Raw genomic sequence first — 16,054 nt, 5'->3', positions numbered from 1 at the left:
TGTGCTATTTTTCTCCCATTTTTATGAGAATTGGTATAGCCAGCTTCTCCTGTTGGCTCCCATCTCCTACAATGATTAGAAATTTTTTCTCAGTCATGGGATTGCCTGTGGCATCTCTAGGGAAAACTTGTATCACTGGAGCTTCCTGCTCCACTTTCTACCCCCAGGCTCCTGTCATCAGCGAAGGCTTTGATGGAACCAGAGTTGCATGGTTTGCTTGAAAATCTGCACACACAGTTTATCCCTGTGCACATTTGTCTTCTAAAGATCCTGCAGACTGTTTTAAACAAAACAAAGCTCTTCACATAACAGATCTCTTCTGCCAAGACTGCTTGATGTGGACAGGTTTCCTTGTGCTTTGATTTTGCATGCTTTCCCTCATTTTAATTAAAACACAAACAATTTTAAACTGTTTGTCCTTACTTTATGAAAATATATATATATATTTCCTGGAATGGAAACTTTTCTTTTCACTATATAGCTGAGTTTCTTTCTCTGCTGTAGTGTCATCCATAAAAGTTGTTAAACTGCAACTGAAGGAACCTTGAAAGTTACTCATGTCCATGTTAGCCAATATAAAATGCAAAATGAAATGTTCTTCCTCACTAACAAAGATGCTGAGAGAATCTCCTTTGCAAATTTTAGGGCTGTCCTTTTTGTGATACTGGTAAAGATTGTCCCTTAGAAGAAGAGTAAAGAATAACAATTCAAAGGTTCAACTAACTTTCTGATATTTGTATGCAGTCTGCCTTTCCAGCTCCCTCATCTATGTTCTCAGTACTCACACAAATCTACACCCTGGCAGTTCAAGTGCTTGTAAGGAGATGTAGATGTCTCCACACAGAGATTAAATTTTTTCAAAACACCTGTCATTTGATGCAATCTCCTTCATACCAAGGGCAAATAATAATAAGAGGAATACATTCTCTTACAAAATGTCTTTACTGGCCTTTTTCACCTTCAGTATCTGCAGTTGTCCATTTTGCTACTGCAGCAAGTACAGAATGTGTTTTGATTTGTTTTCTGTTTGTTACCAGTAGCCTTACATATGATAGCTAATAGGGAAATTTTCTCATTGTTTATAATTACAACTCCATATGCTTTCATATCTACTTTACAGTCCTAGGTTATGTCTCTGAAGAAGCTACCTACAGTATTACGAGCTATATTCAGATATCTTGTGCCTTTTTCATAGCTTTTGTATAAAAATTTGGTCCCCGGTATTCTGGAGAAGTATTTGCTGAATCGTATCAGCCACTATATTCTAACAGCACAAATATTTACTGGAAAACTAGTTAATAAAGCTTATCGTCTTTTTTTTTTGTGAAATCTGTGACACAGACTGGAAGAACCGTTGGAAATAGAGGAACTAATCCGACGCTTTCGTGCTAACCTTGTCATCAGTGCTCCAGAATCCTTTGAAGAAGAAGAATGGGCTGAGATTTCAATAGGTTCTCTGCGCTTTCAGGTAAGGTCTCATCTTCCTTGTCCTTTTCTATCACAAAGCATTCTGACCCCTGGAAACAAAACAGTTTTGCAAGGCTTTATCTATTACATAGACGGCACAGTTATGAAGGTTAAATTTATGAAATGTTTTTAAAGAAAGTATTGTGACCAAACAGGCTTTAATGTAATTGAGAGATTTTGGCATTCTCCTCCCCCACCTTTTATTTTTTTAAAAATTTCACAATTGATAGCATTTCCCAGTGTCATTGAGATAGGGGTAGAATCATCGTTGTTTTGGGCCAGAGTTTGTAGCAAACATTTAGTCAGCATAAGTCATGAGAAAATACCAGTTCTGCTAAGCACAGTAGTCCAAATGCAATCTCAGATTGCTGCTCAGGTTGCCAGGAGCTGGGAAATGAATACAAGTGAATCAACACTGTATATTGCCCTCTGTTACATGCATTTTCTCTTAATCTCCATCCCAGATGTGTTTCTAGGTCAACCTAGCCTTGGTCTAGCTTCATAGAGCTCATTTGTATGTTATGCTGCATATCATTTCAAACACTATAATCTGCTTTATGCTCTCAGCAAAATGTTTATAGAGTTAGCCTTTGTCGACAAAGTAATTCTTTTGAGGAAAACCTTCACAAAATTGTCCATGAAGAAGCTGTGCATGAAACCTAAGGAAGTGATGCACGTGTGTATTACATGTTATAGCTGGTTTCCCTGGTCCTTTGATGTGAAATATGTACTTGAAAGTGCATTGCCTGGGATGTAGAAGTAACTTATTCATTGTTTGCTTAGGGATAATAGTAAAAGTATGAATAACACAAGTGCTAAGGTCAGATCAAGAAGCTGTGGTAGAAATCCTTCTCACTTCTTTCAGGTCAGCATACTATAAGAAATATCAAGGCTATTTTTTTCAGTAAGGATAGAAAATATGACTTGTCCTTTGTTTTTTTTACATGTACTTTGATAAATAAACTGTATTATGAGACAGAGAATTGAGGAGAAATGTCTTTAGGGAGGAGGTGAGGAACACAAAGGATAATGTCCTTGATATATAGCTTCTTGAAGGCTGGAGTCACACTAGGGAACTCAGCTCAGGCACCTCTTGTGGAAGGTACCGTAAAAGTACAGTATAAAACCGCATTCCTGCTGCTGGCCTTGAAATATTTGAGGAATGCAAATCTAAAACAGAAAAGCTTATGCAATTTGATTTGTCTTTTCAAGGCTCTGCTAGGTCCTTATTCTGATACTGATATGGTAACAGTACAAATGATGTTAGTGGTACTTGATGCTAGTAAAATGGTAGAAGAAGCTGTTGAACTGTGGCAAAGCAAAGCAGGGAAAATTTTTGCCTTCTCTACCTTGTGTTCTTTTAATAAAATATTAAAGCTTTGGGAAATCATCTTCTGAAAAAGCAGAACCAATTGTGTGGTTTTGATGATTACACTGAAGAGTTTATATGCAGTTCTAAATGTACCTTAAAGAACTGAAATGGCACTTCAGGTCTGCGTATAAAAATATTTGCAGTGTAAGTTTTAATTATTTTCCCCCTTGAATTTTATGACAAATTTTTACAAAAGTAGAACGTGTAAGCTGAGATACTGTAAAAACAGTTAGTTTTGATAATGTAGAGCTTTGTAAAAGTTAGGAATGCAGTATTAAGTGAAATGGGAATGTGTCTTCCTTCTTCCTTTTAATACTGTAAAAGGTAAGAAAAAAACTCATTGCAATTCTTATTCCTAAAAAACCACCCTAATTCAAGCAAGAATTAATTTTAGGGAACCATGCTCTGTATTGCACATAGGCTAGAAGATAACATTATTCCTTCTGACCTTATAAAGTTGTAAAAATTCAGATTTTATATTCTGATCATTTTTGAAGTGCCATGAAAATAAGCAAGAATGTGGGATGTTATGTATATTTCAACTGCACTGAAGCAGTGTAAACCAAACTCTGTTAGTTTAACTCCAAGAGAATCCTCCTGAAGTCCTGGCTTAATTTTCCATCTAGTTCTCCTTTGGGCAAGTGTCCCTGCCAGTCAGTAGATGAAGTAAAGCCAGCAGCAAATATAGATACGTAAATGTTTATTATTTCTCAGATTCTATTTGTGGGAAGATTTTCAGGGAAAGGAAAGGGAAAAAAAGGAAGAATTAAAAACTCAGTGAGAACTTCCCAGGTGGAACCTTTGAAAACATTACCTACATTAGGTCAACAGGTATGTCCTCTTACATAATTAAAGCATTAAGTAACACTGAAAAAGTACTTGAAGGATATGTTTTTCAAATATTATGGCAGTCAGAAGCTTGTACTATTCTGTATTGTCCTGTTCTGATATATACTTGTAAATTTTCTTTAACTGAAATTTCAGGTTGTGGGTCCATGTAGCAGATGTCAAATAATCTGCATTGACCAGCAGTCTGGAGAACGAAACAAAGAATTTCTGCAGTCTCTGTCTGCGGCCAGAGGTAGAAAGGTCAGTACGGTACTCCAGAGCAGTTTTATGGAAAGATATAGTGACTTCACTGCACACTTGTGGAAATATCTGTTGATAAAATATTCACTATTAAGTTGTTGTGGTAATCATTGCCATTTGTTCTTTCAGTTAAAAGAGGATACACTTACAACCCAGATATGATACAATTTCTTTCTATATGATGCTCAACACTTTTTTTTTTTTTTCATTATGTTTGCTTTTATTCGGTACCTACTACTTTACAAGGTGTACCTCTTGGTCTTGAAAAACGCAGGCTGATGTGCTGATGTCATTCACAGAGAGATATCTGCAGAAAATCAGAAAGTGTTTGCAACTATAGTTAGCTTGTAGTTAACTGCATAGTTAGCTTGATTAAACTTTACTGAAAGTTTTGGTCTCTTGAGAAACTACTCAGCAGGAAACATGGAGCTGATATGAATATAGTCAAAGAGGAAACTAATCCATTAGGAAAAGTACTGACTGGGAAATATGTTTGAAATACAGATGTTTGTTAGGAGTCATTCTGCTTCTTAAGGTTGCATTATTTCTTGGAACTGAGAGTGTTCAGATGATGGTTAGACACTTCAGCATCCCAAGAGCTTTACAAATCTTCTTATAAGTATTTATTCAGTTGAAAATCCTTATTCTAAGTTCATTGTTTACTGCTCATTAAGCTTCTGTTGTAAAACTTAGTTCTCCAGTCAGAGCTTGGAAGCCTCACTTGTAGGTTGGCAGCCAAATAACACCCAAGATTAGGCACAACACAGAGGCAAAGCAATAACAAGCAGGTTGATATTTTTCACCCAAACAATGCACAGACAAGTTACAAATAATGCATTCTTTGTTTAAAAAAGTGATTAGTCTCAGTGACTCATTAAGCAAACAAAGAGCTACATTTTCAGTGCATGTTATCCTTGGTGAATGGCTCTGCCAGCTCCGATTCAGAGCCAGTTGCCTGGTACAGAGTAGGACAACTACGAGAGGCCAGCAGGCAGGGGTCAGCTGTCTAGGCACAGCTTCTTGCTGACCTGAGGTGATCCAGAGTTGCCGTATAGGCTCTGGCGTGCAGAGGTTTGCGGCCCATGTGCCTTTGTGAGAGGAGCTCCAGGCTACCCTGAGTATCCGGAGGACAAGAGCACTGTTAAGATAATGCTGGGCCACAATTGGCACATCGGGTCACTTCGCAGTGCTTTCTGGCACTCTGGGCAGGGATGCTGCCCTGCTGCCAAATGCTGTGCAGTGTGTGGAGGGCTTTCTCTCTACCCACATTGGATATATTGGATTTATAAGCCTCTGTAGAGGGCAAGCAGTCTATATTCAGGGACCTTCTCAAGTGGCAATGAAACCTTTCTTGGGATACAGATTTTCAGGAGAGTCAAGACATCTTCTGCATGTTTTCCGCAGCAGAGATGAGCTTTTCTTTGATTCTGATTAACTCTGGAATGCAGAAATTTTCTTGGTACAAACACTCCTAGAACCAACTCATTCACACAGAATTAAGGCAAAGAGAGCAATTCAGCCTCTTGAGAACCTGGCATCAGATATAAGACGTGTGGCAAGGCAGGGCGCTGCAGAGTACAGTGCTGCTATTCGGAGTAGGGGAGTGCTCTTTTTCCCTTGGCTGTGCAACCATGTTTGTGCTGCTGAGAACTGGACCTTCAACTTTGTGATTTTTCCCAACCTTCAGCTAAAGATTACTCCCCTCTCAGCACTGCTGGCAGAAGAGATCTTGTGACCATGCTCTGTTCTCTACAAGGCCGAGTGCTCTGCGTTAGCCTGATGGCCAAAAAAGAGAGTTCAAATTGACTTTGCCTGAACCTAAGAAGACCTCATCGCCCAGCCTTTCTGCGAGTCATCTCTAGGTTGATGGTCTCCAACTGGTTATCAGTGAGTAGCATCTGAGGACTATGGTGTCTTCAGTGTGTTAAGCAGGCCTGGCAGAGGACACCGATCCCAACCTTTCACAATTCATAGTGGGAGAGAGAAACAACATTGAGTTCATGTGGCTCTGCTCAGTTGCAGAGCTTGTCCTTTGGCAACTCACGCCTGTAGCATGTGCTTTTCTGCTGAAAAGTCACCTACTAGACATCATTTTATTTTTTATGAGGTACTGATTCAGTGAAGAAATTCAGCAATGTTTATTCACAGGTATCAATAAGGCAGTTATAACAACCAACAAACAAATTCAGCAAACAAGGTTTAAGCTAATTTCCAGGTACAAGGGGAACTGATACTTTTGAAAGGCTACTGTAGTTGCTTGATTTCCAGACCTTTAAAGACACTGTACATGTGATTGGATAGCAAATCTTGAATGCTTAATATGACAGATGGATGTCAATATTTACTATTTTGTTTGTTTTTTCCAAGAAGACTACCAATCAAGAGGAATGTATCAAACTTGATCAAATGGTAGCCCAAAGCAAAGCACTGCCAGTGAACTTCAGTACTGAGCTAGATAACATAAGGTGTATAAAATGTGGCTTGATACTCATTTCTGAAATTATATTTTCCTGCATTCCTTGGAGGCTGTGAGAACCTGGTGTTCCAAGTGGAAAGACTGAGACCTTGCATACATGGATCGCTGCTGAAAGTCAGAACCAGCTACTGTAATTAGTCACACAAGCAATTTGCATGTTTCCGGATAAATGTAAAGCAAGATAATGAAGCCAGCCAACTATATTTTATGAAAACTGTTTACCACCTGCTTTGAATTTTTCAGAAGAAGCACTCATTAAGAATTCCTTCTGTAATTTTTGACTGAGAAGGAAAAATGAGCTCTCCTTCTGTGACAGAGCTCTCTGTGTTACTGCAGTGGACTAGGAAAGACTAGGTAACTACATTAAGCAAATAACATAAATCTTCCCACACAATGATTCACCTGCGTCACCATCTGATGCAAAACACACTTGCGCAGAACACTGAATTTTTGCCCATCTTCTGTGCTTTGCAAATGCAGTATAACCGTATTTCCAGGAATGCTGTAGGTATATTTGAAGCCCTGTATGAGCTGAGACTTCCTATCGTGATGGCAAAGGCAATTGCATTAGTAGCCTGCCCCAGTATAAATGCATGGATTGCACTACATTAAGGGAAATCCACTATGTCTGCATATGCCCTCATGCACTAAAGGGCTTATATTTTTTCCTGAGAGCTGTTGGTCCTCCTTTATGGGTCTCATTGTACCTTGGGAGAGCTCCTCTTCCTACAGAATTAGATACCATGCTTTTGGACTGCTTACCAAAACATTAAGGATAGCAAATTAATTCTTTTATCTGATTCATTATCATCATCATTTTCGTAGTAATGCAAGGTTTTACACTATGCAGTGCTTTTCATCCAGTAATCTGAAACACTTGCATGCAGTGATTGATGTAATTAATAGAGCTCTATGAATAACATAAAATCACATGCTTTGTGACTGAATTGGGAAATACATTTGTTCAAGGTAGATGGGAAAGGAAAATCAGTTCTTTACAAAACACCTTTCTGTTCAGCTGTTTTCAACAAAACAAGATATTTTCTATGACAGCAAGTTAGAAGTTTCCTTTCTTTTCGATATGAAAAATCAGCGTGTGAAAAATGAATGCTTTAACTTTCCTATTTTTTAACACTTTGTAAATAGGTTCTGGTCAATCCAGAGCTAATAGAAAATCCTTACATAAAAAAAAAAAAATCTTTCAGCTTTAATAACTGCATCTCCCAAAACATTTGTATGGCAGGGAGGGTATATTACTATATGAATAAAACAAGCAGACGAGAACAGGCCAATTCATCTGTTGATAGAAGGCAGCTGCAAGCTGCATCCAGAAGCAAAATCCAGAACCCATTAGTCAAAGGTAAGTTTTAGCATGCACAATCATTCAAACACATTCTAGCAAGCCATTTGCCATACCAATTGCAATTAACAGGTTGTTCAGCAGGTCTGTCTCAAAGGCATCTCATCTCAGCCTTTGTCAGATGTAACACCTCAGGTTTCTATCTTGCAAAAAGATATATTGTACCCAAGAAACTTACCTGTCAGTGGATATCCAAGTGTCATATATTAGTATTGATTCAGTAAATGTGCTTGAAACAACATACAAGAGTGATGGCATATTACAGCTCCTCCTTTAAGTGAGCATGATGACTATTCTGTGATTCATTGTTGGGCAAGAATAAGTTTATTTTACTTAGTTATGTCAGGAATTACTTTTTGTGTTTTTACAATCAAAAAGCTTTCTGGGTTTGTGCCTGTGAAGTTTCGAAGCGATACGAAGACTGAGGGGATAAAGCCACAGAAGTCACAGTCCTGCTCCCTCTGCTCACTTCCTGATTTGTTCTGAGGAGGTTGTATGCAGAATAAAATGCTCTTGAAGTCAGAAAAGGATAGTAACAGCAGAGAGAGATTATGCAGTTCATTGTAATAACTTTACAGGCTTTGTGGCTGAAAAGCATCTTTTTTTATCAGTGAAATGTGAGAAGGGCCAATTTCTACTTTTTTTCTTTCTCTTGAAACAGAATTGGCATGGTGGAATGGACAACTTTTGCTTTTCTTGTAATTATCTATATTTGCTGAGCCAGTATTTGTAATTATTAAAAAAAAAAAAAAAAAGGAAATTTACTTAAATCCACTTCTATTCATGAGTGGAAGTTTGATCCTAAGAACATTCACAAAAAGAAAGATGTTAGAAATTAGAATGTTCTTACAGGAAAAGACTCATCCAAATAGGTATTAATACTTCTGTATGTATACCATCACTTTGAAAATTCCTTAGGCGTCATCCAGTCTCAGAGCACCAAATAATATTATGAGACTTTAGATACACAGTCAAAGTAGGAAAATATTGATGGCAAGTATTAAAACAGTATTTGAGGACTGCTCAGATAAGATATATTCCCATATGCCTTTTCTTAAATAACTTTGAATGATTTAAAATATTTTAAAAATCAAAACCTGTTTAAATTATCCAGACCAACAGAAAGCAAATAAATTAAATTGTTCACTGTGAACAGTGTGCACAGATTTGTTTTAACCTTGTTTTAAAATAAATCAAGCTCTCAATGGACTAACAAATATATATAAAAATTTTTCACATATAAAAAAAGTTCATTTCCACTGATGAGTTATAAAATAAATTTCCTTCCTGTGTGAAGTATGGCATAACATGGACTAATATTTTATTCATTTTACAGTAGTTAGTTTTGAATTGCCTCATTTTTTAAAGCAATAGAATTAAGGCAAGTGTCATCTATGCGTTAGAGTATGGGAAGTAAATCCAGGACGTTAACTACAAGGCTGATAACCACATCATTTCTACAAAGAAAGAAACCACAGTTTGTCACCAAATATAGGAAAAATAAAATCAAGATAATAATAATATATACTTTAAAATGAAGTAGTTACTAACTTTTCCATTTTGCAATCATGGTTGATCCAACAAAGTCACTGTGCTAGTGATTTTGGATTGTGCTATCCTGGAGTCATTCCTTTAGCATTAAATACCAGGACATTGACCATAAAAATCTACCTTATGTCTACCAGTGTTGACACCATTGTGATCACAGATATCCAAAAAGTGTCATTAATAAGATAGGCTTGATGAAGGCCAAAACGTGCCCAATATATGTGAAATGCCAGTGAGATGAATAAATAGCTGAAATAGCAAAGAAACCTCTACTTGGGAGCTGGCTTTTTTTAGTGTTCAGGATTACAAGTGAAAGAGAACAGAATCCCAAGTCATGCTGGGGCAATGTATTGTTAGATCCCTGCTCTACAGCGTCTCTCTTGCTTGAGAGTAGATCTCAGCCTTCAGTCTTGCTATTCCATCAAAGACTTAAAGATGTTCTATGTTACCACATTACTGTATTTTTATTTCATTAATGCAAGAATGAAAGAAACGTACTACCTTCATATTAAGACTATCGGATATATTCCCTTAAATTCAGCTAGTAAATGGTGGAGGGGGGCTATTATTATTTACTGCAGCTCCCTTTAGTATATTTTTCTAAACCTTCTGTAGTGGCAGTCTCCTCTATTTCAAGAACATCTGTCTGAACAACAGTAGTAAATATCATCAGGAAATAGAGAAAGAGAATAGAGTTTTGTTTAAAAGTGAGATTTTTATAGACATACCATATCAGTTTCATTTGCTTTTTTATTTATTTTACGCTTGGAGTGACTGGTAACCAAACACTTCGGATATGGTCTGCCAAAAACAAATACTTTTTTACTGAAACCTTTAAAAATTGATGAGAAAATTAGCATTGGGTTCCAAGTTCCTCAATTTGAGAAACAAGATGTTCTGAAGTCTACAATGAATTACCTACATAGCGTTAAGCATTCCTTTATTTCTTATTTGACATATTTCTTTAATTAACTGCTTTCTAATTGTTGGGGAAATACTATCCTGCGATTGCAGGGCTGTTTCTTCCTCCACCTTCCTGAAGTTTCCCTCTGTTGAAAAAACAAAATCTCATGGGTGAAATATGTTCTCAGTCTCCTAATACGACATTTCCACATACCACCCAACTGTTCACAGCTGTAAATGGAGTGTCTCATGTTCTTTAAAATTAAGATCACATGAAGGGAAAAAAAATCTTTAAAAATTCACAAAGGCTAGACAACGCAAAGTTCTATTAACGAAGTGAATAATTTATGCTAGAGATGCAAGACTTTTCCTCGCTATCTGAACATACATGCTTTCTCACACTGCCTAGCCTTTATTTGTGAAAACTGTTTCTGAAGGTATTCTTCTTGAATAGCATGGGATTGGCTCTTGTTTACCAGTCTATTAGCACTAATCAGTTAAAGTGTTCTTAATTACATGGAGACTGAGCATATATCCTTTTCCTTAGAGCAATATTGTTTTTTCTGAACATATCTGGGTTGTGAGATCCTCTGTAGATCTAATTACTTTAGCATGAGTTGCATCTCAGTGAATATTTTGCTTTTTTCAGACAAACTTTGGTATATACCTGATGAACCAGCCCTTGTGCTCATCCTTTCCAGATATTTTATCTGTCGGATCTCACGTACTTCCAGTGTTGAAGGAGAATCCTGAAATTCAACCCCCACCATCCAGTGAAGAAAAATGTTCAGGATAGATTATCTAGCAGAGATGAGCCTTACGTGCAATACTAGGGAAAAAATAAGTAGTCAGTTATTAAAAAAAAAAGAAAGAAAGAAAAATCTTCCACTGATTTACTTCTGGCTTGAGTCTTTTAATTTTCTGTTTGTTGTAAATGATACCAGATGCCAGTACCCTTGATAATTACACCTTGTCTACATGTTTGTTCTTATGATTAAGTTAGAGCAACCATAACTCTTTTTTGCTCAATTGCTTTAGGATGCAACAGGTTTGATCAAGTTTTACTGGAGGGTGGATGTCTCCCAAATCAAGCCCAGCACTGATATCAGAAACCCACATCTCAATGATGGAAAGTAAACAAAACAATACACTACTAAGATTGTTTTGTTAAAAACACTTAAGGGAGAGAGGATGCAGGACTTGCTTTAGAAACAGTGTGGGTGGGAGAAGGAGGATGGATGACATGAGGACATGAGGCTAGCAGTTCTTTCAGTGTTTCAAAAATTAAATTGAAGGTGGAGTAGAGACAATCTGAAAGCACAGGAAAAGAGAGAACTGGTAATGGGAAATCAGTATCGCCTTCCTAGGAAGGGGTGTGTGTGAGGATGCCAAAAAGGTGCAAAGATCAATGAAGAATCAATATGCCATTTGCAAAACACATTGTCTGTAAAGTAATTTTGTCCATTTGTTCTGGCCTTTTTTTTCTTCCTCTGCTGCTGCTTTTATACCGTTTCCCACATTCCCATCTGTTTTGGGTTGGTTGTTTAAAACAAATCACAGACTTGTTTACTTGGTTATTTGTAGATATTAATGCAATTTTTTCCTAGTTAGTAATTTATGAACTAATACAACCTCATTTCAGTAAAAACTTTGTTTATCCTCAGTAGTCTCTAGTGGCCAAAATACTGAGACAGCCCCTCGACTCTAGAAGTTCAGATACTTCTCCCCCTCAAACAGGTCAAAATGCGCTCTTTTTTATTTTTTTTTCCCTGCTCTTCTTGATAGTTTTTGAGCATTTGATATTTTCATTTTTACAAGGCCTTTGATTTCTCTTCTCCCCTAAACAAGACCCATGCTTTCTGATATCTGAGAGCAAATGTCTGAAGTCCAAGACTTAGCCTGGAAAATCAGTTCTCCAGAAAATAAATAAATAAATGAAACCACCCCACAGCAAAAAACATATGGAAAGTCAGTGTAATGCAAGACTGAACACACTGAGGCCAGGTGTTTTCTGACCCCCAACATTTATCCAGCCAGGTCCAAGGCAGTTCTGTGCTTTCAGGAAGTCCTCCTGTTGATCTAGCTGGTTGCTCTCCTGCCACTTGGCAAGTGAAATTTTGGCCCATTAAAAGCACTGTCAGAACTCTCATCCAGCATGATTTAAGTCTTCCTTGGGGCAATTTTGGCTCAAATTGTGTGAAAGTGCTTCTGGCTGAAGCAGTCTTCAAGTTGTTTGAATTTTGAGTAGAACCCTGAAGACGAACAGGCAGTCATTCTGAAAAGAAAGCGATTGCCGCAGAGTAATGTGCAATGGGAAAGTGCATCACCCGGCATGTGAATCAGATTTCAGAAAATATTCTTTTCTTTTTTCTTTTCTCTCTCCTTTTCTCTCCTTTTTTTTTTTTTTTTTTTTTGTTTTTTTTTGTTTTTTGTTTTTTTTTGTTTTTTGGGGTTTTTTTGAACTGGTTTTTCACTTCAGCTGCAACAGACTAGGAGTCTCTCAACAGAGCTTTGTAATGGAAATGAGGAGAGACATTATCTGTTTCTTACCATGTGCCATAAAACATGTAGAAAGAGAGAAAGAGAGACATGTTTTATGTGTATGTAAACTGAGAATCAGTTTTAAGAGCTGTTTATTCAGTTTCTGAACCCAAGTGCTGCTCCTTGATGTTTGCTTTGAAAACCATGGGTTTTATCTGTCTAATAGTCAATTATCTGATGTTATAATAAGCAGGCTTTTTGCAACCTTGAAAAGCAGTTTCCTGGTATCTAAATCTCTTAACTGTTTCGGTCTTTGCCTTTCTGGTATGCAGGATACTGGTTTTTTTGGATAGAAAGCTAGCGTAGCTCTGGCACATCCAATTTGAAGAAACCTGCTGTATGCTGACCTTCAGGTGATCTCTGGTACTTTATTCTGTCCTCTTCACCTCACCAGTATGTCATTTGTTTAAAATGGCACAGGAGTTAGAAGAGGAAATTGAGATCAAACCTCAGCAAGCTTTGTTTCACTTGTTATAGTACAAAATAAGTCTCTTTGGTACACAGGGACTTGACAAATACTGTTTTTGAGTAGCCTTAATGCAATGTGCGATCACTAAGGATGAGAGGATTTGAACTTTAAAAATGTCATGCTTGGTCATTTTGACCTGCTACTTACAGGCAATTACTCTTTCTCTCTCCTGTGGCCTAGTAATATTAGGACATGAATAATTTTGTCATTTTACAGAGGGAAAGAATCTCTTGATGCATGAATATTTTCATTAGTATATTCTGTGCATTTCCCAGAAGGAACATTCTTGCATTACAGTGATATGAAGTGTCACAATGCTTCAAATTGATGGAAAAGACATAAAGAATCTTTCATCTCAACAAAAGACAGTATTTCCTTTCTAGTACATGGAGTGTCCTCACTAGTACTGAGATGTTGTCTTCCCATCGGTAACAACAAATTCTTCGGAGTACCAATGCTCTGTGGAAAACCTTGCAGGAAGAAGACTAACTTTTAAATGATGTGGTTTTGCAGAAAGATCATCACTTCCATAATGTGAAAAAATCCAAAGGAGAAGCTTAGCATAATACAAACCCAGGTATTGGAGGAATGAAAAGAGCATAAACACTTCAAGACACTGTATATATTACCTAGAGAGATTAAATGTTCTTTAAGTGAGTCAATTCTCTATGTTTAGAGTATATAGAAAAAAGACAGTCTCTGTCTTTTTTCTAAAAAGAATGCAAACTCTTTTCTGTTGCTGCAAAATTAAATCTTTGGATTAATGGCAGATATATATATGTTTACCTTCTATGGGTAAGAAAAGTACTTAATACAGTATTTCCACAATACTATACATAGAAAGTCCTCTAGATATTTGAAAACGAAGTTTATATTTCCTTACAATAAATTATTCAGGCACATTCCATTTTCTATGGGACTTAACTCCTTCTCAAATCTCAAGGCAAAAGTGATGATTATTACAAGCTCTAATAATAGCCAAAAGGCAGAAATCAGCATTTTCAGGAGAAGCCTCAGAACTCTGTGTTCTCTAATATGACTAATATATTTCAGACATAGTTTGTTTTATTTACTTTCAATGGCATCCTTCTAAATATGGCAAAATAGTAGGTCACCCTTCAGTCAAAATTCATAGGAAGGACTGTATAAGGAACTTGATTGCTGTTCATAAACTATTAAGATTATGCTCTGCATTTTTTCTTCAGTCTAGTTTTTACTTCTCTTAGGAATGAGACCAATAAAATTTATATTGTGCTTGACGTGTCTACTGGTGGTGTTTATTTTCTTGACCCTTGAATTCATGAGCTGCCTTAAAGTTCTGTTTCTGGGCATTGGCGGACTCAGGTGGCGAGTATGCGGCTCAGTACTGCCTGGATGTCTCATCACTGTCGAGGTTCACAGGTGAGGTGTTCTTCCAGCCACTGCACTGACAGCCTCCATCTAGTCAGCATGCCAGTCAGCTCATAACCACTGGTTTCCTTTAAAATATGTCCAGAGGTAGTCATGTTGGGCCCATCTCTGCTACCCCACACAGTTAGTGGTTGGAGCCCTCACCAAGGGTGTCAGAGAAAAGTAGGTTCATTTCCCTCATTTGCCTGGAGGGATTCAACCCCATCTACCTCGCTGCTTAAACCACCAGACAATAGGTGAGACTGGGAGCTTAGGAGTACTGGGTGTGTATGGGAATCATAGATGAAGGCTTGTCACTCCCTTCTCGTGCTTTTCTGTGATTCATTGGGCCAGAGAGAGACATAGACACAGTGAGACAGTGTCCAAGCATGGCTCTGTGAGCTGCTCATTCAGGCTGCCTTTTGGATTCACTGGGGATGGGAAAAGAAAATTACGTTATTACCTAGTAGGTAGATCAATCCTGTGGAGGTGAAACATGTGGGTACCTCCCTTTTCCTGTGATTATCTATACAGCTATCATGAAGCAGTCGCTTAGACAAAATACAGACATGGTCTTGGAGAAGGGATGAGAGCTCAGCGCACTCGTCTTGTGCATTGAATGTGGGAGCCAGGGGATTACAGAGGCTTGTTTCCTTCCTCAGGCCCTCGGTGCTTCAGTACACTAAGCAAAGTGGAACTTCTCCAACAAGAATAGTTGAGAGCACCCTAGCTGTGTTTTGGAATAAGCCATTAGAGGAAATGTGCATTTGAATCTGCTTAGAAAAAGAAAATGAACCCACGTTTCTGACATTCTGCACAAGCACAGCAGCCTCGAAGCCAGAGTGAAAAGAAAAAGACAACAGGGGAGAGAAAGAAGAGCAGAACCTCCTACAGTCACATTTTTAGAAATGTAGTGATACACATCCCTCCTCCACCCATTTCATGTTGACTAGTTTACTTTGCTTCTCACTCCACATAATGTCTGTTACGTCCCTTTTGGTGGAAGAAGAAGTATGCAGGTGCTCTGCCTAAAGGGTCAGTGGCTCACTTGGGATTGTGGATTCTCTGCAGGGACGGGAGGGAGCTTAGGGAGAATAGACACAGTGCATCCTTGAAGATCATTTAGAAGACCCAGAAGAAGAGGTTTGTGCCACATTTGCAGTTACTTAGTAATTGATGTGTCTCATTTGACTTAATGTTGGCTAAGTACTTTGTAGTCTGCTGAAAATGTTGATGGTGGTTGCTGGAATGATCTTAGTGCAGCAGCATGGCAAATGTGAAATGACATTGTTCTCAATCAGCCACTTGCCTTGCATGGCACGTGCATAGCCTATAATTAGGTGCATTTTTATGTTAATCCTAGTTTCTGCTATGAGCCAGTCTATTCCAGATTTAGAACCCAAACTTGTCGGCACAGTGCAAATCTTCCTGGATGTCAAC

General features: G+C 37.8%; 1 protein-coding gene across 1 annotated transcript in view; it reads left to right on the top strand.

The window, feature by feature from the left end:
- MOCOS (molybdenum cofactor sulfurase) overlaps positions 1–12,593 on the top strand; it is a 214,358-nt gene extending 201,765 nt beyond the window's left edge. The window contains exons 13-15 of the mRNA XM_062567949.1: positions 1,342–1,468; positions 3,824–3,928; positions 10,865–12,593. Of these exons, the coding sequence (XP_062423933.1) occupies positions 1,342–1,468; positions 3,824–3,928; positions 10,865–11,011 (379 nt within the window). The 3' untranslated portion in view covers positions 11,012–12,593. The remainder of the gene's footprint in view (positions 1–1,341; positions 1,469–3,823; positions 3,929–10,864) is intronic.
- Positions 12,594–16,054: the final 3,461 nt, after the last annotated feature.

This window comes from Rhea pennata, chromosome 2 (genome assembly GCF_028389875.1).
Source record: "Rhea pennata isolate bPtePen1 chromosome 2, bPtePen1.pri, whole genome shotgun sequence".
NCBI lineage: Eukaryota > Metazoa > Chordata > Aves > Rheiformes > Rheidae > Rhea > Rhea pennata.
The sequence above is the reverse complement of the archived record's forward strand: the minus strand, read 5'-3'. Positions and strand labels throughout refer to the sequence as shown.